This window comes from Podarcis filfolensis (genome assembly GCF_964270895.1).
Source record: "Podarcis filfolensis genome assembly, chromosome: 8".
Taxonomy (NCBI): Eukaryota; Metazoa; Chordata; class Lepidosauria; order Squamata; family Lacertidae; genus Podarcis; species Podarcis filfolensis.
This window is the reverse complement of record NC_139611.1, coordinates 1,519,643-1,547,322: the sequence shown is the minus strand read 5'-3', so window position 1 is coordinate 1,547,322 and position 27,680 is coordinate 1,519,643. Positions and strand designations below refer to the sequence as shown.

General features: G+C 47.2%; 1 protein-coding gene across 3 annotated transcripts; it reads right to left on the bottom strand.

Annotated features, from left to right (window-relative positions):
* Nucleotides 1-907: 907 nt before the first annotated feature.
* AP3M2 (adaptor related protein complex 3 subunit mu 2) lies at nt 908-21,929 on the bottom strand. 3 transcript variants are annotated; one of them, XM_083629545.1, is made up of 10 exons: nt 21,780-21,864; nt 19,998-20,066; nt 17,713-18,062; nt 14,814-14,985; nt 12,663-12,800; nt 12,276-12,361; nt 10,812-10,945; nt 9,072-9,279; nt 7,424-7,568; nt 908-5,927 (listed from the first exon to the last, which is right to left on the bottom strand). In XM_083629545.1, the coding sequence occupies exons 3-10, from the start codon at nt 17,983-17,985 to the stop codon at nt 5,827-5,829; spliced, it is 1,257 nt and encodes a 418-aa protein (XP_083485671.1). In that variant the 5' UTR covers nt 17,986-18,062; nt 19,998-20,066; nt 21,780-21,864; the 3' UTR covers nt 908-5,826. The 3 variants fall into 3 exon arrangements, with proteins under 3 accessions (XP_083485671.1, XP_083485672.1, XP_083485673.1); XM_083629546.1 differs by lacking the exon at nt 19,998-20,066 and having other exon boundaries at nt 21,780-21,929; XM_083629547.1 differs by lacking the exons at nt 19,998-20,066; nt 21,780-21,864 and adding an exon at nt 19,927-19,947.
* Between the last annotated feature and the right edge of the window lie 5,751 nt (nt 21,930-27,680).

Genomic DNA, 27,680 nt, shown 5'->3' with positions numbered 1-27,680 from the left:
CCTCCCTTCACATGGCCCAGGCTGGCACCCTGGGAAGGTCACTTTGGTGCTACTAACGCAGCAAAAACAAGGCAGGAGGCAGCAGTCACAAGTTACTGTTCTCAGCAGCTACAGCAGGTGCTGTGATTCTCAGTGGTTTGATTCCCACCCCTGCCAAGGCATATGCAGTTGTCTCTTGATACAGATGGCTGTCAACCAACACCACCACAAATTGGGTGTGAAATCTGACCCCCCTGGGTGGGGAGCACACCAGTTTGTAGGGAAGCTCACTTGCAGAAGTTGCTGGCGGAGGGCCATAGCTCAAAGCACACACTTTGCAACTGGCTCAATGGAATAAGGATTTGTCTCCTTTTAAAATCAGTCCTTTATTCAGAATCATGAGGGCTGGAATCTTACTTTATTTTGAGAGGGAAGGGTTTTATTTTGGAGGTAGCAGAGTGCACACTTTAAACACAGAAGGTTCCCAGTTTCAGCCCTCAACATTTCCCTGCCCCAAACCCTGAAGAGTCACTGCCAGTCAGTGTCAGCAACACTTAGTTCAATGGGCCAACTTGACAGGAGGCAGCTTCCTATATTCCCACTGGACTGAAGGTGAGCAGAACAAGACCATCAGATCCACCAACTGGAATCAGGCTTTCAGCGGGCACCAGGAGACACCAGCACTGAAGGGAGTGTGGCGGCAGTGGCAGCACCTGGCAGGCAGCCCAGCCCAAGCCTCATCTTTCCAAGCTCAAAAGCTGAAGAGGATGCAAACTCATCAGGAAGGCCTGATGATGATACAGAACTGGGTCATCCCGGGATTAAACTTGGAAGCAACATCAAATTCCAGGCCTTTGAGCAAGCTGAACTTGCCCTCAGAGATCAAAATCAACAGAATGCTTCCAAGTTACCAGAGTAAACATACTGGTTTGTTCTTTTGTTTTTATCAATTTTTATTGGAAGTTTTCCACATAAAATACAATAAAAGCCAAGCTAATCTAAAGAGAAAGCAAGAGAGAGAGAAAAGCAAGAACAGAATCACAGAATTGTAGAATTGGAAGGGACCCCAAGATTCATCCAGTCCAACCCCCTGCGATGCAGGAATCCCAGCTAAAGCATCCCTGACAGATGGCCACCCAATCTCTGCTAAAAAACCTCCAAGGAAGGAGAGGCCACCACCTCCCCAGGGAGTCTGTTCCACTGCCAAACTGCTCTTACCGTCAGAAAATTTCTCCTGATGTTTAGTCGTAATCTCCTTTCTTGTAACATGAAGCCATTGCTTCTAGAGCAGGTGAAAACAAGCTTGCTCCATCTTCCATGTGACAACCCTTGCGATATTTGAAGATGGCTCTCATATCTCCTCCCAGTCTCCTCTTCTCCAGGCTAAACATACCCACCTCCTTCAACCATTCCTCATAAGGTTTGGTTTCCAGACCCTTGATCATCTTGGTCACCCTCCTCTGCACGCCTTCCAGCTTGTCAACATCCTTCTTAAACTGTGGTGCCCAGAACTGGACCCAGTATTCCAGGTGTGGTCTGACCAATGCAGAATAGAGTGGGACTATAACTTCCTTTGATCTGGACACTAAACTTCTGCTGATTCTTCTGCTGATCCTTTCCACATGTACTGCTAGTGAGCCCGTACATGATTATCTCTGCTGACAGGAGTGTCAGCAGACAGGAGTGTCAGCAGTCAACATCTAGTCCACCACAATTCCTCCTCAGTAAACATACTGGTTTGGAAGAGTGGGGTAACAGTGCATCAAGTGGATTGGCACACGCGCTGGGTGCATGCGTATTACATTAAAACCAGCACGGTGAGTGGTTAGAGCAGAGGCGTGGAATCTTTTCCAGCACAATTCTCTCATAGGCAACCTGGCAGGGGCTACCTGCCAAAGACGGGCACCGCCAGAGATGCAGGCGAGCAGCTCAACGGACATGACTCTTAGTCTTATGCAGGAGGCTATATCTGAGCCATGCAAAGTCAGAGGTTTCTACACACACCTCTTGACCCTTCCAAGTTCAAGGAGACATTCCCATTAGGCACAAGCACTTGAGAGACACCTGTTCGATCAGACAGAAGTGCCAGAGATCTGCAGGCAGGAATGTGTAGGGCACATGCTTTTCATGCAGAAGGTCTCAAATTCAACTTCTGACATCTCCAGCAAGGACTGGGAGACCCTGCCTGAAAACTTGGGAGAGCTGCTGGCCAGCCAATGTAGTCAAATGAATCCACTGGTCCATCTCACTCAGTACCGTCTGCACTGACTGGCAACAGTTCCCAACCATTTCAGAGAGGGGGTGTTCTCACCCCGACCTGGTGGGGACTTAACCTGGGACCTTCTGCACACAAAGCAGATGCTCTCTTACTGAGCTCTGGCCCTTCCTTAATAGTGGGCTAGAGAGAATGCTGGTCTGAGGGTAGAAGAGCAGCTTCTGCTGCTCCTGCCTAGTCCATCATCCTATTGCGGCCATCGCAGGTGCCCCTTGGGAAGCCCTCCATCGGGACATCCTGCAACCCTGCCATCAGCTAACCTAGAGCACAACATATGCAGAAGTGCTGCGCCTGCTCCCTTGAAATGAAGCAAGATATTGCCATCAATGGGAGGAGCTGCGGAAGAGCATGGTCTCAGGTGCAGGATTTCCTCCTTGTTGTACCTGACGGGCCAGATCTGTGCACCTCTTGCTCTCCTGTCCTTAAATGGTGCCAAACATCACCCACCCAAACTAGGCCTTCCTCTTGGCTCCCACCTGAGAAGGCCCACTGGTTTGCAGAAGGGGAATAACTATCCAAGGGCACAGAATCACCATTCCTGGAGCTGCAGCTCCACCCACTGAGCATGGGAAGGAAGCACATCTCTCCCTCCCACAGAAAGAGGAGAGTGCACTTCTCACATGTGCCAAAACCACACCTAAGCTTTTCTTTCCTTTACACACACTCACATGGGTGTGGTGGGCTTCAGCCCCGCTGTGCATATCCAATTCCATTGTTAATGACAGCATGCACTGAATATCATCCTCCCAAATACGGTGCTTTAGGACCCTAAAGGACTCCTTTCTCCTGCTTAAATCTGCCTGAATTTCTAAGATTGTCCTGGGAGGCTTCTACAAGACCACATGTCCTTTGAAGCAAGAGGGAAAGGCTCTGTTCCGTTGTCTTCATGGAATGCTCTCTTGACACCAACTCTGATTTCTTGCCTGCACCAAGTGCTGAAATAGGAACAGACCTTCTACCTCACGTAATCCCTGACCGCTTCATCCATGGTTCCAAGACTCAAAATGAAGTCCTGGGCTCATAATTCTTTTACATCTAAGTGTATGTCTTTCGTACTTGGCTCCAGTTGACAGATCTTGAGGCTACAGTATAAATAAAACACACAACAAAGCAGATCACACAAGCCTGAAGTCTGCCCACCCTTGCTGGAGATCTGTCTTTATGCCAGAGTTCATCTGGTTTTATTGAGATTTTGTTGTTTTTAAATAGTTCACTACTTTTATGCACTTTTAAATGGAAATATCAGAGACCAGAGTTCCTTTCACACAAGGACTGTAGGGGTGGGGGGTGGAAATTGTAGGTAGAAAAGGGCTGCAGTCAAGGTTGCACACACACACTGCCAAAGCCACACCCCAACACTGGCCTCCTCCACAACACCCACAAATTAGGCATTTCCAAAGGAAAGCCTCCCCATGTTCACATCTAGGCAGGATTCCAGAACACACAGAAAGTCTAATGTGTTTGGAAGTCTATACATGTAGACTTTTCTTTGCAGATGTCCACTCTTAACATGTAGGAAAAACTTCAGGAGTCTTGGGGCTGAGGACAGAGGGCTGGCCCTGCAGCCTGTCTGGATGTGGACTGCCCTTCGCATGGGAAGCTGAGGTCTGTGGAAATGCTGGGGCAAGAACAGAAGGGCAGACCTGTTCCTGGTGGGCTTGTGCTCCCTCTGAAGGACCCAATTCAAGTTTTGTAGGTGCTCTCAGATCTGGAGCTTCTTCCAGATCTTCAGGTGGCAAGGAGTGCTTTGGCCCAGTTTCAGCAGGTGTGTCAGCTGCACCCCTCCCTGGAGAAAGCAGATCTGGCCAGTGACTTTAAGTCACATTTGGATCAGATCTACACATGGAATTATCATTCAAAAGTGTTTGGAAATGACAGCTGGTGCAGAATCATGCAGACAGATTACCACATTACAACACTCTGCTAAAAATGGCACCACCTTGCAATCTGCTAGTGGCTGCAATTCAATGGGCTGGTGATTACATATGGTGTCTTACTGTAGGAAGGTGATCATTGAGGGTGGAGGAAGTTTCTTTAAGAGAAAACCTCCACTGCTACAAGGGGATGCACCTCATTCTGTCTTCTTCGCACTCAGAGAGTGGCAGGTATCTGACGGGCGAAAGGGTCTTCTGAGATTCTGACCCACCAGAGTCCTGAAAAAGCGATCCAAGGTACACTGTCATTTTAATAATTATTATTTTTTTAAAAAATGGGCACTTCAATCGTGAAGTCCAGCAGGCAAGGATTGTTTTGGCACAGTAACTAACCAGCCTCGTGGATTCTCCCCATGTGGCTCACAGCTGTATGCTGTGCTTTTAGAGTTCTCAACAATGGGGACATTCGGAAGATGGTTTGCTGTGTCAAAAAGGAAACAACCTGGCTTTGCTGCGTTTTATAAAACAAACAAGCGTGAAAATTGATGTAAGCTCTGACCGGTATGCACACAACTATAATCTACTTGCATAGGAGCGATATGCATAAGAGAGAGGACAGCCAGGAGAGCAACACACCACTGCATGCAGGAAGAGGAGCCACAAAGCAGCCCCCGCAAAGCCCCAGGCTCCTGCCACCGCTCCACTCCCTGAATCCAGCCTTCACTGTCTTGGTGCCCTCCAGATGTTTGGGACTACAGCTCTCATCAGCCCCAGGGTGGTCCAAAGTGCCTGGAGGTCAGCCAGGTTGGTGAAGGGGTTGCCTTAGCAAGACGAAGGATGCAGGGGACACAGCCTCCCCTCCCACTACAACCCTTCAGCAAAGAAAATAACGGGGATTTTTTGGACAGCGAAAGATGGTACAGCAGCAGCAGCAGCCCTGAACACAGTTGCATTTTGTGTCCCACTGCTATCTCTGGATGAACAAGCTTTGTGGTTTTCAAAGCATGACCAAGAAATCTGCAAAAAGCCATTCGAGACAGATGAGTGTTGGACTGGCCCTTGGCAGATCTGCAAGGAGCTCAAGTGCCTCTTCCACGTGACCTTCAGGCCCCGCAAGACTATTAGCTCTTTCCAACCTCTTCCCCAAGCAATACATTTAAAACGGGACAGGAGGAAATGAGGAGAGCATCCTGTTCCCCTGTCCAGTCCTCTTCAGCCAGCTCTTTGTCAAGGATTAACGGGGTGGGGAGTTCTTTCCTAGGCAGTCTTTGAAACAAACAAGAAGAGTCCCAGATGCAAAAGAGGAGGATCATCTTCAGGATCAAACCCCTCAACCTCTAAAGACGTCTCCTCCTGTCTTCAGATGCTACCGGAACGCCAGACAGCAAATAACTAAGCAAATGCCAGCCAAAAAATAGGGAGAAGGGGCAGGATTTTCATGAGCTGAAACATTCGCTGGTAAGCCAGGAAGATGGTTCACAGTTTCCCGTTTGCTCTTCAATCCCACCCAAGAGCTTCACAATTTAAGATCCAGGTGTAATTGCTAGGTTTGCCCAGCTGGCGGGGGTGGGGGGTGGGAAGAGATACCTGCCTTGACCTACTCCAGGTGGGCCATAGCAAGGAGCAGCTCTGGGAGGTGGGACACAGTCGGACTGAAAGTCAGGGCACACGCAAGCCTTTTTGCGGGCAGGGCCACCGTTAGGTTCTCACTTGGAACTTCCCAGCTTTGGTCATGTATTTGATCCCTTTGAAAGGCTTGTATTTCTCTCCGTACATGTCCAGGCGATTCACTTTCAAACCTAGGAGGGCAGAAAAGGTAAGGAGAGAGGTTGGGGGAGAGCAACTGGGGAAGACCAGACATGGCGGCTCTGTTCTGCCTCCACTGACGGAGGCAGAAGACCCGAGTGCCCATTTCTGGGAACCACAGGTGAGGAGAGTGCTCTTGTACTCAGGGCCGGCTTGCGCACTTCGCAGGGCATCTGGTTGGCCACCGTGAGATCAGAGTGTGGCCTGATCCAGTGGGCTCCTCTTAGCCCCTTAGGATGTTGAGACTGTTAAGCACATATGCACAGAACTGTTTAATCTTCATGAAACCTATTATGCTAGAGATGGGAAGGAGCAAAGGAGGGGACTAATTGTCTGCTGCAGTCCACTGAGCCATATAGTTTCTTTCACATGTCCCCCTGTAGCAGTAAGATTGCTGCTTTGTACATCCCTGTCTTTAGGCACCAGGCAAAAAAAAAATCCTCTGTAACCAGGATTTCGGCCTTTAACTATCTGTGGCCTTTTAGAAGGGGGTGGGATGTTTTTAATGTATCCCCTCCCCTGGTTTTAGTGTATCTCTGTGGGGTGGGTGAGTGGGTTGTTAAGTCGCTTTGGGTTGCCTTGGGCAAGATAATGTCATTAAGAAGTTTAATAAACTAATAAATGTTAGGTGAGTGGCTAAGTGCCCCAGAACAGAGTTCAGCAACGACCAGGATACCAAGTTAGAGGCTACAGCCTTCGGTTAAGGAGCCAGATCAGGTTCCTGGCTCCAAGCTTGACACAGGTAGTAAGGGAATCTCTGAGCCCAGCTCCCACAACACCAGGGGTCAGGGAACCAGAGCCAAGATGCCTCACCTGAGTTCGAGGAACCAAGTGCCTGCCCCTCCCAAATGACCTGACCAGGGACCACAGGAGGCAGGAGGCCACAGCGCCTAGGAGAAGTGACCATCTTCAGGCCAGAGGCTGCCCCTTTAAGGACACTGCTTCCCCAAAGGACGTGGAGCCAGAAGAGGCAGGACGGAAGGCAGAGGCTGAAGAGGCCTCCGTTCACTCCCAACCTTCTTGTAGCAAGTCACTCACTGGGCACGCTCCGTGCCGCTGAGCCAGCTGACCGGCCTGGATGCGTGAGCTCCTGCAGGCACCAGACTGATAGGGCATGACAGAAGAAAGGGGATTCTCAAGGATGGCGTCCAGGATAGAGAACGTTTGGCCTAGGAAGACCTACCTGCTTTGGTCAGGTGTCTCTTTTAAGAAACTGGAAAAGGGGACACTGGGCATTCATTAAAACACTAATCCCCCCACCTATTTGCCCAACAGAGTGGGAGCTTTTCAAGGCAGCTCAAAGCAACCATTAAGATGGAATAAGGGTGGCTTTTGCGTCAGCAACAGGCTGTTAAATTGCCTTGCAGGCCCACCATCCTCTGCTGTCGTCTGCTTTGCTTTATCCTAATTGGGTCAACTGAGAGAGAAATGTTTCAAAAGGAAGTAAGTTCAAAAAAGCGGAGTGTCACTGAACTCTCTGCCCACATACCGGAAATGGCCAGCTGCTGGATTTTGAACTGCAGGTTGATGGTGGGGTTCTCGTCAGGCTTGGAGGCTCCTGCCTGGAGGCTCATGGTCCCCTTCAGATTGGGCAGCTTTTGGGGGTTGATCTTCCCCACATCCCAAGACAGCAGCTTCACAGGAGAAAGAGAAGACAGGCAACCACAGAGCTTGGAGTCAGTAAGACAGAGGAAGGTTGAAAGCCAGTGTGATGTCGTGGCTGGAGGGTTGGACTAGGACCTGGGAGAGACCAGGGTTCAAATCCCCACTCGGCCAGGAAGCTCGCTGGGTGACCTGGGGACAGTTGCTCACTCTCAGCCTAACCTACCTCACAAGGTTGTTGTGAAGATAAAACGGGGAGGAGAAAAAAAGTGTATCACCTTGAGTTCCTTGGAGGGAAGTTACGATATAAAGGTAATAAATGAATAAATAAAATAAGGTTTGGGGCCTGGAAAGTGTAGGACTTGCAGTGCTGACACACAGGAAGGAAGGGTATCAGAATATGCCTCTGCCTTGACCTCAGACATACAGACCAATCTGCAGCTAATGCACTGTGAATTAATTTGAGTTTACATCTCAACCCTCGTGTGCTGATTCAGAAGCAAGTTCTTGCTCTATTCAGAGGACCTAAGTGTGGATAGGAAGCTTTAGTTAATCATCCAAGACACCCTTCCCAGGGTGCTGCTGCCTTTGGAATCAGAGGGTGGGGAGGGCAAAGGGAGGAAACAGAACAGGGGCTTCTAAGCAGTGGTGCCCTCCCTGGGGAATTCATGGTTTGCTCACTGGACACCTCTAGTGGGCTGACCAAGACCTTTCCTCTCTTAAAGCAAACTGGTCATTCCTATTGCTGCCATCTCCAGTTCCACTCTACTCACTTGACTGCCTTGGTGACTGCAAATTGTTTTTAACTTGGTTTTAATATATCAGTGCATATGCACATTGTGTGGCCTGTCTTCGAGTGTCTTGGCTTTGAAGACACTCGAACTCAGGATGCAAGGGAGAAACGTGCTAAGAAGATGGCCCGCTTGGCAAATCCACACCATGATCAACTCCCACCCGGAAACCAATGTCCCCACTGTGGAAGGATGGGTGGATCCAGAATTGGCCTCCACAGTCACTTACGGACTCATTGCTAAAACTCTGTTTGTGGAAGACCATCTTACTCTGCTATAAGTGATCGCCAAAGAAAGAAAGAACATTGTGTGGCAAGTTCTCATTTTTTCAGTCATAATATCTGTACTCCAAATTTCTGTAGCAACTTGTGGATTATTATTTTTTAATCCTCCTGAAAATTCACCAGCATTTTAGTGCTAATTTCTCCTAGTGAACACATTTTGGTATACTATTTTTAGTAATATACACAATTTCACAAGCAATTTCCTGTAATATAATGCATTATTGTACGTTGTTTTCACTAATACACGTGTTTTTATGCACAGTTTAGTATATATTTCTGTACACATTATTTGGCTGGAGAACTGCATGCAGAAATTATGCCACTCTAATTGCCCTACTTTGAAAAGATGCTGAAAAGCATCTAAATGGGTCAAGGGGCTCTCATCTCCTCTCTTCCTGGAAGACGAGAGAAATTGTTCAAGACCCAGACTTTGCTGCCCCAGTCCCACCTCCCTTCTCACCTTTGTGACAGGATCAAATGTGTGCGCCCCCTGCGAAGGTGTGAGGGTCATGTTTAAGACTCCTTTGGGCATCTGGCTGGTGACCATCACCCCCTCCACGCTCTTCCCCATTGTCTGCTTGGGACCCACGGTGATCTCAAAGCGGCCCAAGGAGTTGCTGTCCCGGAAACTGATGTTGTGCTTCACATAAACAGGGATGGACACCAAGCTGGAACAGAGGAACACCATTGCAGCAGCAGCAGTAAAAACCAGCTCCCCCCAACCTGGTGTCCTGCTCCATATGTTTTGGAAAACAACTCTCATCAAGCCTAGCTAGTAGGGGAGTCACGTTTTGGCACTGTGGTCCAAACTGCCACCTCCCCCCCCCGCCGCCACCGCCCCACTGTGCTGGCCAACGATGATGGGAATTGCAATTAAAAGCATCTGGAGCAGGGCACCAGGTTGGAGAAAGCTGCCCTAACCTGCCTGGTCCTGTGTAGGAGGACAAGGATTTTTGTGGAGCCAAAGATGCACTGTAGATCTGAAACAAATTTGGAGGAGGGATGGTGGCTCCCAAGTGCTTTTTTCCTTTTTAAATTTGGCTTGCAAAACTTTGAATTTACATTGTCAGCATTGCCGATGACAACTACTTTCAGATTTATAGATTTTAGTCAGTCAGTCAGTCAGTCAGTCAGTCAGTCAGTCCCTAAGCATCATCACCTTAAAATCCATGAGTACTGTTACATCCCAAAAGCAACTCTCAACACTGAATGGCAATGGCAACATTTTTAGTTTGTGTAAGGTTTTGTTTCAGCTCTACTATAGAGCAGATTAGCTTTGTCATCTTGATTTTTCAAGAGCCAGTCTGACTATGGCAAATGGCACTTCTGAAGGTCACTGGGAGGGAGGTGGGGTCCATCTGTGCACACCCCTAGCATCTAGTCTTCCCACTGATCCAGGACAAAGGAGCTGCTCCTTTGTCTTAATTCTGCTCTTTCTGTGCTCAGTTTTAGCAAAGGGTCTGCAATATCCCGTTTCATCACTCCCTCTATTTCCAGCATTCAGGGATGTCACTGCTTATGGAGCAAAAACAGAAACCTCCGGGACTGAGTGTCTGCAGTGACCACTGAATACGGACTGACTGCTGGGGATGAAGAACAAAGCAGAGTATCCTGAACAGCAATACACCATGCTGTAACATTTCGTTGCAGGTTCCTTGTGGCACCTTCCAAGCCAAGGTTGACTTCATGCCCCACAGTTGCTGATCTGTTTCTGGGCCCAATTCAAGGTGCTCATGTTCATGTTTAAAACCCTAAATGACTCAGGCCTCAAGTATATATATATATATATATATATATATATATATATATATATTTAAAACCTTGCCTCCTTCCTTACAGACTGGCTTCTTTGCTATGTAGCTTTCGGCAAATGCTGGAGACATACCTCTTTACCCTTAGACGCTTGAGATGTGTGTTTTCAGGACATACCGTATTCTTGTGAATGTAGTATGTTCTGTTTTTAATTCAGAATTTTAAGTTGTTGTAACCCGCCCTGGGACTTGATGATGAAGGGTGGGCAATGAAGAGAAGAGAAATAAAAATCAAATCAAAAAGGCAATGGAGCCAATAAGAGGGTGGCAGTTCCCCTGGGTGGGGGAGAGGCACAATGTCACCACGAGGGATTCCTTTTCAAACCAAGTGTTTAGGGAAAGATCCTGGACCTTGGAAGCCAATGATTGCTCCCAACCCCGCTCCTTACTTCTGAGCGCTGACATGATATGACAGCAGACGGAAGTTCCCATCTGGAGGAATGAAGGAGAGGATTCGTTCTGATTCCCAACGCTTAAAACGCACACATGGGTGGAAGCTGACGTCATCCAGCAACCTGGGATTCTAATGCAAGCAAGATATAGACAGCAGAGATTTCTAACCAGACTGTTCTCTCTCCTGAAATCAGTGGGTTGTCTTTTCTGCTGCCTGTCTCTTCCCCACAGTTCCTGATGTATTCCCAATACCCATTTCAGAGGTCTAATTGAGGGCTGGGCCCTTGGGACTCTCCCCAGGTCACACACCCTCCCCGGCCAGGCATTGGACCCTCCTTGGGTGCTTTCGCTTGGATAGGTGTCCTTGAACTTTGGTAGTGACTCTTGCTTGTCTGGATGGAGGAGAGATGAGCATGTGTAGAAACTAGCCTACTAGACAAAGGTTTGTTGCTCTGCTTGCTTTTGCCTCTGTCTCCATGCACCACTGTCATGTGGCCCCCAAGGGTTTGCCCAGAAGGAAATATGCCCTTCAGCTGAAAAAGTGTCCCCCACCCCTAGTTTAAACCCTCCTTCCCATCACAACATTCTGCAGTGCCTTCCACCCACACCAGCCAGTTCCTCTGGCATCTTCCCCCCAGGGAACCTTGGCGGGTCTGCAGGACAAGCCCCACTTGAATGCCTGGACCTCAACAGTCAAGTGATGAAGGATCACACAAGCCCCATCGGGCTTGATGGCCATCTTCCAGGCTTCCCTGACATCTGAAGCGAGGCAGAGAGAGAGCAGGAAAAAGGTCTTTCTCTGTTGTGAGGCTCCATATAGCCAGATATGGAATGCCTTCCCTAGGGGTGCTTGCCTGGTGCTGACTTTGATGCTGTACTGTTGCTAGGCAAATAATTTTAAAACTTGCCTAAGCATCGCTGTAGACAGCAATTTTCCTGCTTGGCTCCTCCTGCTTTTTTACTATATTACATATGCCACCCTGACATTTTTATACGGAAGAGCAGCACAGAGTTGTATCCAATTAAACTGGAACCATTGGGATTAATGGACCACCCACCCACGCCATTCCACTTCATTTGTTCTGCAATCTTTGCCCAATGCGACCACATCACTGCTGCCTGGTGGGCCATTATTGCACTATAGCGCAATAAAAGAAGGACAAAAAACAAACAGAATATTTACAGTATAAAAAAATACAAGATTTCAGCAGAAAGTTACAAGACATGCATGGATTGGAAATGAAGCAGGGTGTCTGCCCCAAAAGTTTTGCAGGCACAAGCAGTATAGCAAGTGGGATAGCCTATAACTGCCCCATCAACATCATGGGTGCAAATAATCATGAAGGCACAACAGAAAGGACATACGGAGGGTACCATAAGCTTGTGATGATCCTTAATTCAAGTAGGTCTACTCAGAGCATGAAAAAAGCAAGCAAGAGGTCCTTCCTCTCAAACTTTACCATAAAGGAGAGGGTAAGGTCTGGCATCCCAGTTAATTTCACGCAAGCATCAATCACCCCTTGGATTTCAGCCGTAATCGTGGAACCTGCCATGGGAAATAAAACCCAAGTGGGTCACAAAGGAGGCCAGGAAACCCGGGGAAATCACTTTGGACACTGATTATGGTTAACAGTAGTCAAGACTTTTCAAAATGGTAGATCACTTTGTAAGTTACATCTGAAAAGAAGCATGCAAACACCATCACTGACGAGGGAAATGAAATGAACAAGAGGAGGGGAATGCATTGAAATGTGTCTTCCTTTGGCCCCAAATGCTGCTGCTTCTGTTCATTGAGGCAAGGACACTGCTGCCTAGAGGTGATGCCATGTGAATACAGATCTATGTACCTGATTTGTCAATGATGGCATCTATCTCCTCAATCACATCAAAATAGGCCTCGTTGTTGGTGTACTTCACACCGGTTCTTCGCCAAGGAACAACAGACAGCTGTCCTGTGGGGAGCTGCTCTCCCACATTGGTGCTTCCTGAAAAGGTTAAAAGAGATGGCAGTAGACAAGTGGACAGCCAAACCCATTTCCTAATTTCTCATTCTCTTGTACCACAGCAAAACACTGCTCTCTCTCTCAGAAACGGCAGTATTTTCAGATTGCATTTAGTGCAAGGAGTTCCCACCAGGAAGAGCCAAAATATTTTTCTTCTGTATACCAGATTCATAGGGCAGAAGCTGTATGCATATGGAAGTTTGCAACTCTTGCAGCAAAATATCCCACAGCCCAAAGGAAGCAGCTAAGTCTCACTGAGGTTAATGAGAGCTACTCACACATAAATTTGCTCACATTTTTATGGCAAGGAATGCACCAAACTTGGGGGTATTTGTGTCTTCTTGAAAAATCTTCTTGGCATATGTTCTTGCAGGTCTGTCAGGCATTCACCCTCCAGGGACAACTTCTGGTACAGTAGGAGAAGTCATATGCATGAACATTGTCTTATGCACACTGAAACTGTGTATAAATCTTACAGTGTGGGAACATGGGAGGGCAAGATCCCTGCTGAGATTCTGACTGTTCATTTGTGGTTCAGAACAAGTTATAAATAAAATAAAATTAAATAAAAATAAAAATCTTCTCCACATTGGCAAAACAGATCCCATCACCGTTAGCTCTGAGAGCATTATTCTCAAACTGAGGCATAACCTCTTGGCTACCTTCATCCTCACAGAGATCTAGGATGAATGGGAGAAGTTGCTTTTTCAAGAAAGCTTTGTTTAGGTCCCCAAAGCTACAATGGGTACATGCAACAGTTAACCATAGCTTCTCCTTACATTCAAACCAACAAACTATGGTTAACTGCTTCCAAGCCAACCAACTTTAGGCTGTCTCTCCATATTCTGGCTTGCTGAGAAGCCATTAATCATAGTTTCCTGGTTGGTACATAATGAGAAGCTATTTTTAAACTGTGGCTTCCTGGCTCATTTCCCCATCCTATGAAGGGAACAGCAAAGCAGCTGCATGTGCAGGAACAACGCTGGCTCATAACTTGGCATATTAAGCCAAGATTTGATCATCCAAACACAGCCACTGATGACCAAATGAGACTATCTGAAGGTAGGAGCTGTGGGGATATACAATCTGCATGCAAACCAGGAATGGGAAGCCCTCTAGATGTTGTTAAGGCTCCAAATCTCCTCATTCCTGACCACAGACCATGTGAGCTGAGGCTGATAAGAGTTGGAGCCCAATGTTATCTAGAGAGCCATAGGTTCCCTGCCTTCAGTGCAGACAATCAGCTCACTGTCCTGTATTGCAGTGTGAGAAAACCTATTGACAAAAATTAGAAGTAGAAAGAGGTCAAAGCCAAATATGGAGAACAGTTGTTGAACTGAATATGGGTCAGTTGTCAGGTTGTCAACATGCAGAATAGTGTCTCAGAACCATTCAGTTGTCAGACTTGTTCGTGACAGTCTTCTTGACATCATCTGAACTGAGCTGAAAGAGCTACCTCTTCCATTCATTCCAGCTGTTCAGGAGGATAAACCTGGCTGTGCTCTTTGTCAAGAGGAGGTCCACAATGCCACATGGGCTTCCCCAGTGAAAACAGTAAGTCATGGGATCCATCTGGCACATGCAGTGAAGATTCTTCAGGAAGTTATGAACACCACCAGAGTCTGATGCATCTCTCATCAAATGCATCTCTCATTGATGCAACCCTACATAAAATTTACTTGCAAGCAAATCCTACTTGTCTCAGTGGGGACAAACTTCCAGTTGCAAAATGCAGCTGTGAAACCTTTTTACTTTAAAGCTCTTACACCAGTTCTCCACTAGTTCACCTGTTAAGGCTCAGCCCTCGCCCACTACCAGGGATGGGAAAATCCAGTGAAAAGTGTGAGACAACTCTCGCTGCACTGCATCATCATCTAACCACCCCACCAACAAATGAGAATGCGTGCTATCAGTTAACGCCATCCAATCTCCCTGCGAACAAATCAGTGTGAACGCTCAATAAATAGGTTATTTGGAGACAACAAAATCACAGACCTGTAATGGTGTTGACAACTGTCCGTAGGATGGTCGGGGGCTTGATCAGCTCCTTCAGAATGTTGGACTCAGTAGCCAATGGGAATCCATTGTCCAGCATCTCCTCCAGCACCTCATAGACCACCACGACATTGTCCTTGATGACAATCTCGGAGCAGACTCCAAAATAATCCTGTGTGTGGAAACAAGGTTAACAAGCCTCCTCAGGGTGTCTGCTGAAACGGGCCAAAGAGGGAGAGCTCCGCTTATTCCCCATGAAAAGAAAAGCCAGAGGTGGTTTTCCTGTGTAGCAAGGTGAGGAATCCACTTCAAGCAGGAGTTTTGAGGTATCACTGGGAGCAGCAGAGTGAGAGATGGAGAGTCCTGGCCCATGGGATACAATCCTGGGAGATGTTCTCTTGACAAGATCACAAGGAACGAATGGGACCGCTTGGGACTAGGTTAGGTCAGCCTTTTCCATCCACAGTCCATGCAGGTGACCGCAATCTATGGGGGGGCACTGCTACCCATACCAAAGTCCATTTGGCATGGGTTCAAAGGAGGGCCTTTTCCATTGGGGAGCCCATTTTGTGGAACAAGCTCCCTATAGAGACCAGGTGAGCATAGACAATGGAGGCCTTTTGCAGACAACTGAAGACCTTTCTGGGATTCCTTGACTATTGGTATAGAACTCCTTTAAGAACATTTTAAGAACCTGCTGGATCAGGCCAATGGCCCATCTAGTCCAAAAACCTGTGGACAACCAAAGGTCTGTGGGAAACCCAAAAGCAGCACTCGAGCACAAGAGCACAAAATGAGAGGCACAAATACAAGATGGGTGACACCTGGCTTGAGAGCAGTACATGTGAAAAGGATCTAGGAGTCTTGGTTGACCACAAACTTGACATGAGCCAACAGTGTGACGCGGCAGCTAAAAAAGCCAATGCAATTCTGGGCTGCATCAATAGGAGTATAGCATCTAGATCAAGGGAAGTAATAGTGCCACTGTATTCTGCTCTGGTCAGACCTCACCTGGAGTACTGTGTCCAGTTCTGGGCACCACAGTTCAAGAAGGACACTGACAAACTGGAACGTGTCCAGAGGAGGGCAACCAAAATGGTCAAAGGCCTGGAAACGATGCCTTATGAGGAACGGCTAAGGGAGCTGGGCATGTTTAGCCTGGAGAAGAGGGGGTTAAGGGGTGATATGATAGCCATGTTCAAATATATAAAAGGATGTCACATAGAGGAGGGAGAAAGGTTGTTTTCTGCTGCTCCAGAGAAGCGGACACGGAGCAATGGATCCAAACTACAAGAAAGAAGATTCCACCTAAACATTAGGAAGAACTTCCTGACAGTAAGAGCTGTTCGACAGTGGAATTTGCTGCCAAGGAGTGTGGTGGAGTCTCCTTCTTTGGAGGTCTTTAAGCAGAGGCTTGACAACCATATGTCAGGAGTGCTCTGATGGTGTTTCCTGCTTGGCAGGGGGTTGGACTCGATGGCCCTTGTGGTCTCTTCCAACTCTATGATTCTATGATTCAGTCTCACTCACTGTGGTTTCCAGCAACTGGAATTCAGACAGAATTTTGCTCTCTTGGTTGCTGCTGCTGTTGAAAAGTACTGTATATGGCTTGTTGATGTTTTAACTGGTGTTATTTATTGATTTTATGTATACTGTGAACCACTTTGAGATTTATAAAATGTATAAATGAAGAATAGCATTTCAGTATTAAAAAAACACAGTAAAGTAAAATAATTGGGGAACAATGCTGGTCCACCTGGAAGTGAACCAGAGCACTCTGTAATTGTGGTGAGAATGCTGGAATAGGCCGAGGAGGCAAGCGTTTCAATGGCACCCAGCCATGAGGCTCACAAGGCACCTTGGGGCCAGTGACTATTTACTGACCTTACTCCTACAGGGGTCTTGTGAGGATAAAGTGGGAATATTTTGTGTGGTGGGGGGCAGGGGCAGGGCAGGGGGGGGAGAGACCCATGCTTGTCACCACAAGTTACTTGGAAGAATTGAAGTATAAAACTATTAGAAGTAAGGAAGCATCTGGCCCTGTTCATTTCAGAACATCACCCTGGATTGTGATCCAAGTTGGTTTGGAGTTTCCCAAATTTGGGAGGGTGGACTCTCCTTCTCCGTCTTCCCCGACCCTTTTCTTACAGTCACCAGGAAGCTACAGTGGTAACTGGAGGAGGAGAAAATGAGGCACATAAATAATGAAGGAGTGCAGAGAAGCATCCCTGATGCTCAGCTCATCAGATTACAACTCAGATTCCATCACTGGTTCTCATGTGCTGACAGGTAGTTAGAAAATTGTGGTGGGTGTGCAGTCTGAGCATGCCCAAAGTAAGAAAGGAGGTGAAAGCCATTTTTCTGTAAGGAAGGGTAAAAAATTAGGAAAGAGAACTGGAGCATCTCTGAGGTGGTCTAGGAGTCTGCATGGCCAAGAGCCCGAAAGAAGGGTGGTTCTTCAGTGGTGGAGCACCTGCTCTGAATGCATCTCCAGGTGGGGTGGCAAAAGACTCCTTCCAGAAGCCCTTTAGAGCTGCTGCCAGTCAGTGGGACTGGTGGCAGGCAACCTGTGGCCCTCCAGATGTCGATGGACTCAAACTTCCATCCTCCCCAGTCACCATGCCCAATGGCAAGAGACTGCATGAGCTGCAAACATCTCCTGAAAAGCGGTCTGAAAGCTTAACAAATAAATAACAACCTATCAAACAAACAAACAGTCCACCATCTGGAGGGTTTTGAGCCCCCCGCCCCGCCCCGGCAGTGTAGACCATGGAAAACTAGATGGAGCAGTGGTCTGACTCTGTATAAGGCAGCTTCATATGTTCCTAATCAAGAGGTGCCCTGTGACAAAACACAGAATCCTACACCAGTTTCTAGTCCTCGTTGCCATTTTACGTACCTGAAAAGTATCCACAACCCGATGAAGAAATTCAATGACAAAAAGCGGGGGTACCTCTGTCTGGATCACTGCCACAAAGAAGATCTTGTGCCGATAGACACTCAAGAGATAATGGTGAGGGGTGGGGATCACGGGGGGCACATTTTCTGCCTCTGAGGCTCTTTCCTGTGCCTCAAAGAAGTAGTCACAAACCGAGCGGCTAACCACACTTTTCCAGTGTTTCTCAAGGAAGATGTCCCCAGAAGAGTTGATCAGGAAGAGGCTGTGAATCATGGCTGGTCCAACAGGGAAGCCCAACGCTGGAGATGCCTTGCTAAGTCCAGAGGAAGTTGGACTGTGCTACTTCAGATCTTTAAAAAATCAACAGTGACAAAATATATATTACTTCATTGAGTGTTATTGAGGAAGACCAGCTCATAGAATCATAGAATCATAGCTCACAAGTGTTGTACTAGCACCTGGGAGACCAGGATTCAGATCCCAGCTCAGGCATGAAGCTCACTGTCTCTCTGCCTAACCTACCTCACAGGGTTGCTGTAAGGATAAAAAGATGGGATATAAAAGGAGTAATCAGAACAAATAAATTTCAGGACCAAAGTAATTTCACCCCACCTAGTCCTTATTGCCCAGCAGCTCCCATCCAGCTGCTCAAGATGGCTCACTGTTAAAACAGTGTTTATGGAAGACAATCTCACTTGGCTACGAGCGAGCGCCAAAGAAACAGAAGCAGCAGCTCATGAGGGTGTTGGGGTGGTTATATGCAATCTCAGTTTTAACACTGTTTGTGCCTTCAGAAGTTTAAGGACAGACCTACAGCTTTGTTTCCATGTTTAACTTCCTGCTGAAACCCTGTATCTCTTTATGCTGCAATGAGGGGCCCCTCCAGGCGGCAATAATGCAATAATGCTGAGGAGGCATCCCAGAATAACCAAGGAGGGGGAATGATGTGTGGCTGGTCCAGTATACACCCACCACTAATGCCCCATTACTGTGTCAATGACATCTTGCAGAACAGATCTTCAAAACAAAAAACAAGACACACCCCACCATCCCCCGCAACCCTTGGCCAGTCTCCATTCACATACCCTCTCATGTCCCTCTACTTCAGCCCCCACCTCCTCAAATTTCAGAGTGCTCACTTTATCAATCATCTATTAAGCTTGAGCCAGTCTTGTCCCTTCACTTCCAGGTGCCCCATTACAAGTACGATACCTTCCTTTCATTCCTAGCCTTCATCCAATTAGCTCATCCTGTGTTAAGCTTTGAAGACTACAGCAAACTGAGAGATGGTTCACACTTGCAGTCACAACCAAGAGAGAGTTGGAGTGAGAATTTCAGGTGTGGGACGATGGCAGGAAACGTGATGTGATTACGATGCAATTGCATGGATGGAAAATAACAGCGACAGTATTTGCAGAAATGGTGTTATGTTTTCTGCATGTACTGATCAATATAGACTGGAAAGAGAAGCTGCTGAATTGCAACTCATTACCAAACTTAAAACCATGGAGAGACCTGGTCTGAACAAAGACATTGGATTCTTATCTCATTATACATGACAAAGCCATTTTTTACCTTCTCACCCCTTGCTTTTTCCTGTAAGACCTATTGCAGTCGTTAAGAGTCGTCAACAGGCTCATCTCAGCTATCTGCCAACCACCCATTCCCACCACCCTTCTGAGTAATACCCCTCCCCACCTTCTCACTATATAGAAGGATCTGGCAACTTCTGTTTCAGTGTATCTGAAGAAGTGTGCATGCACACGAAAGCTCATACCAAGAACTAACTTAGTTGGTCTTTAAGGTGCTACTGGAAGGAAAAAAATTTTTTTGTTTTGACTATGGCAGACCAACACGGCTACCTATCTGTAACTGATCAATTCCAGTTAGGCTTTCTCCACAGGGTCACATACCTTGTGAAGGCTTGAGCCTGACCAACAAGCACTCTCTCTACAATGACATCCATGCATTGGATGTCAAATATCAAGGGAATGCACAGGGGCATTTCTGACAATGCTGCACATTTATGGATCAGATTCTCGCTTAGGGTTTGCCAGAACCCAAAACTCAATGCGTTTCAAGAGCAGAATAAAACTTCTTTTATTTGTGCAGTTGTTTGACAGCTGGGATTGCAGACTTTATTTAAATTTACAAGAATGTTTCCTTTCTTTGCTGCTTATAATAAAATGCTAGTATTACAAATTAATGTGGTACCATATAATAATATACTATGTGACCCCAAAGCTCTGCTGTGAATTTCTCCCAGGCTTTCCCTTAGTAATCACCAGGGTCTCCAGCATCCACATTCCTGTTTTTCTATTCAGGGATCCACAATTGCACTTGCCAGCCTTCCCCTAGAAAAAGCAAGGATAGCATTAGGGACAGCCTCTGACCTTCTCTGCTTGGGAGGAGTGGAGGGGCCACATTGCACCTAAGAGGCACTCAGCAAGTATACTTCTCATCATTTTCCAAATGGCTCTGAGGTTCAGGGCAACAAAGACAACACCCCCCCTTCCCACCTCAAAGTTGGGGAAGATGTCAAGGTATTCTCACCCCTTGCATTTTAAATGAAAGCACACATTCTACTCGTGTAAAAACACCAGGCAGGCCCCACGCTGATTCCTGGACCATCCATGGGCCGGATTGAGAAGGCGACTGGGCCGCATCCGGCCCCTGGGCCTTAGTTTCCCTACCCATGCTGTAAGTCAACCCCCTACACAACACAGGTTGTAAATCTACAAGCAACCCCAGCTGCAGTCTCTCAGCTCTCCAGAATAAAAAGCCCGTCCATGGATGTTGCTTGTTATTCCTAAAATCCTCATTACAACTGCATAGCTCACAGTTAGACATCCACAGGGTTGTTTTTTTTAAGAACCAAGAGCTCTACCCCCACATTAGAGCCTGTGTTATTTCTAAGAATTCCTATTACAATTGCCCCCGAGCACAGGGAGGATTTCTGCTAACTCGACTATTACTTAGTTACGTGGGTTAATAAAATAAATGAATTCCCCCTCCCCCATACAACTTAGGGAAATTTGCACTGAATAGTTTTCTGTTTCCATCAGAAGATATTGTGATGCATTGGAGTAATCTAATTTAGCACATTCGTATTACTTGCATTTAGCAAATAGATTAAAAAATTAAAACTCCAAAGTAGCCTAGTATTGAATTATTGCACTTGGTATCCATACATTCTTAGTAACAAACTTTTAAAATGGAAGCATTTTCATAGAAAAATAAAGAGCTGGAAAATGTGGAATGTTTTCAACTCAACATCGCTATTACTGCCTTACTGTCTTCTAGGATGCTAAGCTGAAGACCCTAAGGGAGCTCCTAAGCATCCCCACTGGGACACCTTCATGCCTAACATACCAGCACATGAGCCTGAGCCCCCCTCCCACTTATGCAAACTCTCCCTTTCATACAACCCTCCACACCTCGCAGAGCCCTATATCTTATGTACCTTTTCAACTCCCTGTTCTCCATAAGTATGCACATTGCAACCCCACAGATTTCACCCGCATGACCTCATTGAATCCCCATAGCAACCTTGCCAGGGAGATTAAGCCGAGACAGTGACTGGCCCAAAGGGGCTTCATGGCTGTGTGAGGATTTGGTCTCCCAGGTCCTACCCTGACCAACGCTCTAGCTGCTGCACATACTGGCTCAAGCAGCCTTTGCCAAAGGTGGTGCCCTCTGCATGGCCATCAGCTGGGGCAGAGGCCAGTTGGAGTGGGACATCATCTAGAAGAGTGTTTCCCAAACCTGGGGCTCCAGCTATTTCTGGACTACAACTCCCACCATCCCCAGCTAGCAATACCAGCAGTGAGAGATGATGGGAACTGGAGTCCAAAAGCAGCTGGCAGCCTCCGCTTGGGAAATATTGGCACCACCTTGGCCAGTGTTGCGCAGCGTTCCCCACTGGCGGAACCCCGCGAGACTGCGGCTCTGAGCCCCCAGTGGGCCGCAGCCCCGCCTTCCCGCCCGGGGGTCTCGGCCTCGACCCTCCCAGCCCCCCGGGGCTCCAGGGTCCGGCCCGCCCGCCCGCGCCCCCCGCCCCGGCTCACCGGACGCTTCCTCTCCTCGCCAGAGCCTTGGCCACGCCCCTTACCCCGGCGGTCTCCGCTGATTGGTTCGCGGCAGACAGCCCCCTCGCCCTCCCCCCGCCGGCAGCTCCAGCTGGGAAGGGGGCGGCGGCGTGGGGCGGAGCTCCTCCACGTCGCCGCTGATAGGCTGGAGCGAAGGGGCAATAGCGGGGTGACCTGCCCGAGTGGCAGCCGCGGCGGCCCGTGAGCCTCGACCGCAGCGGAGAGCGGGGCTGGCGATTGGTCGGCAGCAGAGGGGCTCTTTCCGCGGCCCCGGCCGAGGCGCCTTAGCAACGGGCCGGCGCCCGAACCCGCGCCTCGTTCGCCCACGCACGCGCGGCGCGTGACGGTCAGGTGGGCCTCGCGCGGAAAAGAGGGCGGGAGGGCAGTGACGTCATCGAGGAGCAGCCCTAGCGGGCGCGTCATTTGCCTCTTTGATGGGCGCCTGAAGAGCTGAAAACACAGCGGGGGGGGGGGATGGCTGGGCAGTTCTCTTTCCACAGGGAGCTTTCTCCCGATTGCAGTGCAGAGTGTTTGAGGACCGGGACATTCGCAGGGAAACCAAAATGCTTGTTTACAAAGCTATTGTACTACCAACATTACCGTCTGCTTGTGAAACATGGACCACTGATAAACGCCATCTCCAGCTTCTCGAAAGATTCCATCAACGGGGTCTATGAAAATTTGATACATCACTTGGGAAGACAAGCGAACTAATACCAGTGTACTGGAATTAGCAAAGATCACCCGTGTTGAAGCGATGATTCTTCAACATCCACTTCGCTGGACTGGTCATGTTGTGCAGATGCCTGACGATCGTCTTCCAAAGTAACTACTCTATTCCCAACTTAAAAATGGAAAGTGTAATGCTGGTGGTCAACAAAATATGTTTAAAGACTGTCTCAAGGCAAATCTAAAAAAATGTAGTATAAACACTGACAACTGGGAAACACTGGTCTGCGAGTGCTCCATTTGGAGAACAGGCTTTACCAAAGGTGTCATTGGCACTCAAACTCAGGATGCAAGGGAGAAAGGTGCTAAGAGGAAGGCACACTTGGCAAATCCACACCGTGATCAATTCCCGCCCGGAAACCAGTGTCCCCACTGTGGAAGGACGTGGATCCAAAACTGGCCTCCACAGTCACTTACGGACTCACTGCTAAAACCCTGTTTCGGAAAACAATCTTACTTGGCTACAAGTGATCACTAAAGAAGATTGATGCAGACTTGGAACAAGAGCTGAATGTGCCTCGACTAGAGGACTGTGGACTGCTATGCCTCTCCATCACAGGTTGTCTGGGATGGATGAAAATAAACCTGTTTGGTTGGGAGAAGGCTCTGCTGACTCCATTGACCAAGTGCGGCTAGCTTGGATAGATGACTTGTGACTAACTTGTTTGGATTATGGGTTCTCCAGCCTCTGGCACTGGAATTATAGACCTGGGACTGCTTGGAGTGAGATGAAGACCCATGAGGATAGAATGACAGGCCTGGGACTGGAATGTTGGGTCTCTGGGACTGGAATGACAGACTAGGGATTCCACACCTGGAATTCCAGTCTCAGGGGTTATCATTATTTTACATGTTTGTCAAGATGGAAGAACCCTCATATAAGAATTTGCTGCTGTCTGGAGAGCACATGCTAGCAGAGTCTGAAGAGAGGGGGCAAGGAGAGAATGGACTTCAAGTTGCCAAGGAAACAAGCAGGCAGGATCTAGGTGAGGGGTCAAGTGGTAGAGCGGGAGCCTGCACAGAGTGACAGCTTGTCAGAAAGGGAATTGGAGCCCATCAGTCACAGACGTCACTGGAGGGGAGGCTTACAACATAGAGGGAGAAGCAGCACAGGAAAAAGACGTACTGCCGTTGCTTCTTCCGTAGTAAGAGAAAGGGAAACCAAAGTCCAGTTGAGTCATTGTAGGCTGTAATGGAGGCTGTTCAGGAGCGACCTGCCGGACTTTCTGTTTGTTCTTTGCAATAAATCTTCCTTTTTAATTAGCCAGAGTTGTGCATTTTAAGTGCTGCTTACAATGTTAGAAGTGTGAACCCACCACAGTATTTGGTAGATCCTGATTCAGCTGTTTGGGAAATAGTTCACTTTTGTCTGAAGCACTTCTGAGGTTGCTTGATTCACCTCAGGGTCCAAATCCAGTTCTGGAAAAAAATGAAGCTACTTCCTGCCCTGCTCAGTGTGGTGTAATGGTTAAGAGCGGTGGACTCGTAATCTGGTGGACCGGGTTCGCGTCTCCGCTCCTCCACATGCAGCTGCTGGGTGACCTTGGACTAGTCGCACTTCTCTGAAGTCTCTCAGCCTCACTCACCTCACAGAGTGTTTGTTGTGGGGGAGGAAGGGAAAGGAGATTGTTAGCCACTTTGAGACTCCTTAGAGTAGTGATAAAGCGGGATATCAAATCTAAACTCCTCCTCTTCTTCTATTATGAGGACTAAAAAATGGATATAACATTTTCCCTCTATTGGCAGAAGTGAATGGAATTTGCAGGCATTGTAACCACTGCACAGTTCATATAGCAGTCCTAATTACAGGTGAATAGAACCAGTTTTGGTTTATTTGTTTATGCTGGATGTGCTTAAAGTTTGCTTCTTTCTAAAGGGAAACATCTACCACTTTTTAAATTTCTTGATAGAAATTGATGAAATTTGCAAACATAGTAGACCCTTCTGAAGATATCAGGCCTGTCCTGTCAGCTTGTGGAAGGATAGCTACAGTAGTTTTCCTACAAGGGCAGCCTTTATAGTTTTAAGGTGAGCTAAAAATGAGCCACTTAATCTCCTTTAATGTTTTGTGAACAATAAATTTGATAATTGTACACATGGGAGGCACCCCTAGTTAAACAAACACGCAAACAAGCCTGACCAAATGGCAAACCAATATGGGTCTATGTGCAAGGCACCTTTAAAGTTTACATTTTTTTTGTTTGGTAGGAGACAGCTAAAAATAATTTTATTCACTCCCAGTGGTTTCTCAGGCAATAATTTTATTATGCAAATAACATACATTGCAGAGGTGCCCCCTAGGAAAGTAGCCTGCAGAATTTCAGAGGCCCAATCTTGCAACATCCCTGTTTTTGCCTAGTTACAGTCATGAGATTGCAAGTATCTCTAGGACCATATACAATGGTCAGGATGGGTGAAGTTAGAATCAAATAGGAATATATACAATTGGTAGGAATGCTTCAAAATATAAATGCCAGTCCTTTTATCATAACCTTTTGAGAGGGTGCAGGTTTGACAGGCCAAGACAGATCATTGTACAACCTGGATACCTACAGCACTGCTAGCTACACAGTGCAATCATGCTTCTCATCTCTGTTGCAGTAGTGCTAAATTGATATGTCAAATGCCTGCACAAAAGCCTGTGGGAACTTACCCGCAAACCAGACTGCTGCTAAAAAAAGTGCAGAGACAACACCCATCATAAATTATCTGAAGGCCAACAAATGAGGAAACAAATTTGGGACATAAGTAAAGGGTGATCCAGTTGCTTATGCCTGTGAAAGGTGCCTAGGAAAAGAGAAACACAAAGGTTTGACATGTACCTGTGGTTGTATTAGCCCAGCTGAAAAACGAACTGTTCCATGACAGAATGTCCCTGATTAAATGCTGTTACACATTTTCACTGTCTCAATGATTAAGAATGGGCCTATAACCTGGCAACTGAAGGGTGATGTGGGGCTTTTAAAAAGGGTGTAATGTTCTCTAGCTTCTGCTAGTCCAGTGGTATTTTTGGTTCTCCTCATCCCACCAAAGAGCTTTGGAAATAAATTGTTCTGATGTGTAAAGCAGAAGTTTGGAAACATCTGTTCTTAGTGTGAAAAGAGGATCCTTGCAATTTTTACTTTGGTGGACTACAACCCCCATTCCATCCTGTGCCTTAAGCACAGTGTTTTAGCTGGACCTGGGAAAACACCTTTTGGCTAAGCTTTCTATCGTTATCTTTCTAACCAGTGACATATTTGCTCATTTGTTAAATGTTGTGGTTTTTTTATGTGAACGACATGCTCTTGGTGACTGTGGTTAATGCTTAATAACATCACTGGGGCTGCTTCAGGTCTCCATTTTGGGCCATGAAATCTCACTATTAGAGAGCCCTAGTCTGTAAGCCAAATCTTCTCAAGAGGCAACAACAACAACAACAACAACAACAACAACAACAACAACAACAACAACAAAACAATTTATACCCTGCCCATCTGGCTGGGTTTCGCCAGCCACCCTGGGCGGCTTCCAGCAAAATATTAAAATACAGTAATTCATCAAATATTAAAAGCTTCCCTAAACAGGGCTGCCTTCAGATGTCTTCTAAAAGTCAGATAGTTGTTTATTTCTTTATTTATTTCATGCCCCTCACCAGCCTTGCTCTGCACCCTCCTCAAGAGTTTTTCCCTACTTCCCTTGAACTGGGATGATGCTTCTTGCTTAACTGGACTGAGAGATTAGCAGGGTGGGGTTGTTGGCATAGAAAGTGTGGCTTTTGCACAGCTGGAATGAAGCCCCTTGTACAAAGAGGAGTCACCTTAATTGTTCCACTCCCTTTTGCCTCTGATCCTGCCCAACTCTGGCCTACAGCCCCTGAAAGGTTGCCTGCAAGAGATTGTGCTAAAAAAAGTCCCCTGCCACAACTTTATGGTGTGTGCCCCCCCCCAAGTATCAGTATAGATGAAAGGTGGGCTCAAATGAATATTTTTAGTAATAAAGGGGCTCACAAATAAATAATTGCTGAGGTGCACCCACAATTGTGAGGCTTTCCAGCCTGGTACTATTGGCTAGGGTCTACCTGTGATGTCACAAAGGCACATCACAGCTGAGTGGCTTTAGAGGTGTGTGTCTTTTCCTTTTACTCAACTGAACACAGCAAGAAACACCTGTGACATTCAGCATTGCCCAATTTTCTTCCACCTGTAGGAGGCAAATTGTCAGATGGATGGAGGTGACCATCCAGCAGCAGGAACACTAATAACTTGCTGAGTGGGATTGCAGCTTGAAGGGGGCTGATATCCACAGCTGGAAGCTGACTGATACCTAGTGGTAGACCTAGCAGAAGCTGGCAGATATTGAAGTCAGTGAAGTTTGTATTCAGATACTGCTAAGTGCTACACAGGGCACCATCTAGGGTGGCTCAGGGGGCCTAGCCCCCCCAAAAAAAATTCAAAGAGGGGGTTGAGCCCCCTCAAAATTCTGCAGCATCCAGATGGGCAGCTGCTGTCCCCCACCCCCAAGTGGGCAATTCATCTTTGGAAACTGGTCTGGAGAAGCCAGTGGATATCTGTGGGTATGTGAATGGAGAATGAACAATGAATGAACGTGTCCATTGGCATTCTTCATGGCTGTCAGCTGGCGCATGTTTTTGTGTGTGAATGGGAGGTTTCAGATGTGGTTGTGGTGAATGAATGCAATGTGTGACAGGAAACTGGTGTATATTCATGAATAGATGAAGCCCCTGGAAGTTGGAAGGATGAACTTGATGAAGTTGCCAGGCTGGAGTCAGTTGAGCTGCCTGGTGATGCTCTTGAATGGTAGCCGTGCCCTTCATTGTCTCAGTTTGCTTTTTCCAAAGATGTCTGAACTCAGTGAGGTTTTCTCAAGACCACCTCTGAAAGCAATGAAGAGAATTGCAGTGCTTAAGCAACCCAACTTACATTTATAAATGAATGGCTTTCTCAATACATGCACAACTTCAGGCAATACCAATGAGACGGAAACATGGAAGGTGCCTAAAGAAGCCAGGGTGGCTATCTAAAGAACTTTTAACTGAGTTAAGATTTAAAAAGGATGTGTACAAAAAATGGAAAAGGGGGGAAACCACCAAAGAGGAATTCAAACAAATAGCCAGCACGTGTAGACACAAAGTCAGAAAAGCTAAAGCAC

Coding starts and splice junctions, on each gene's coding strand:
- AP3M2 (XM_083629546.1), bottom strand. CDS start 17,985: ATGATTCACAGCCTCTTCCTGATCAACTCTTCTGGGGACATCTTCCTT. Junction 12,362..12,662: donor TGCCATCATTGACAAATCAG/GTACATAGATCT, acceptor TTCCCATGGCAG/GTTCCACGATTACGGCTGAA. Junction 9,280..10,811: donor TATCATGTCAGCGCTCAGAA/GTAAGGAGCGGG, acceptor CCTCTGTTCCAG/CTTGGTGTCCATCCCTGTTT.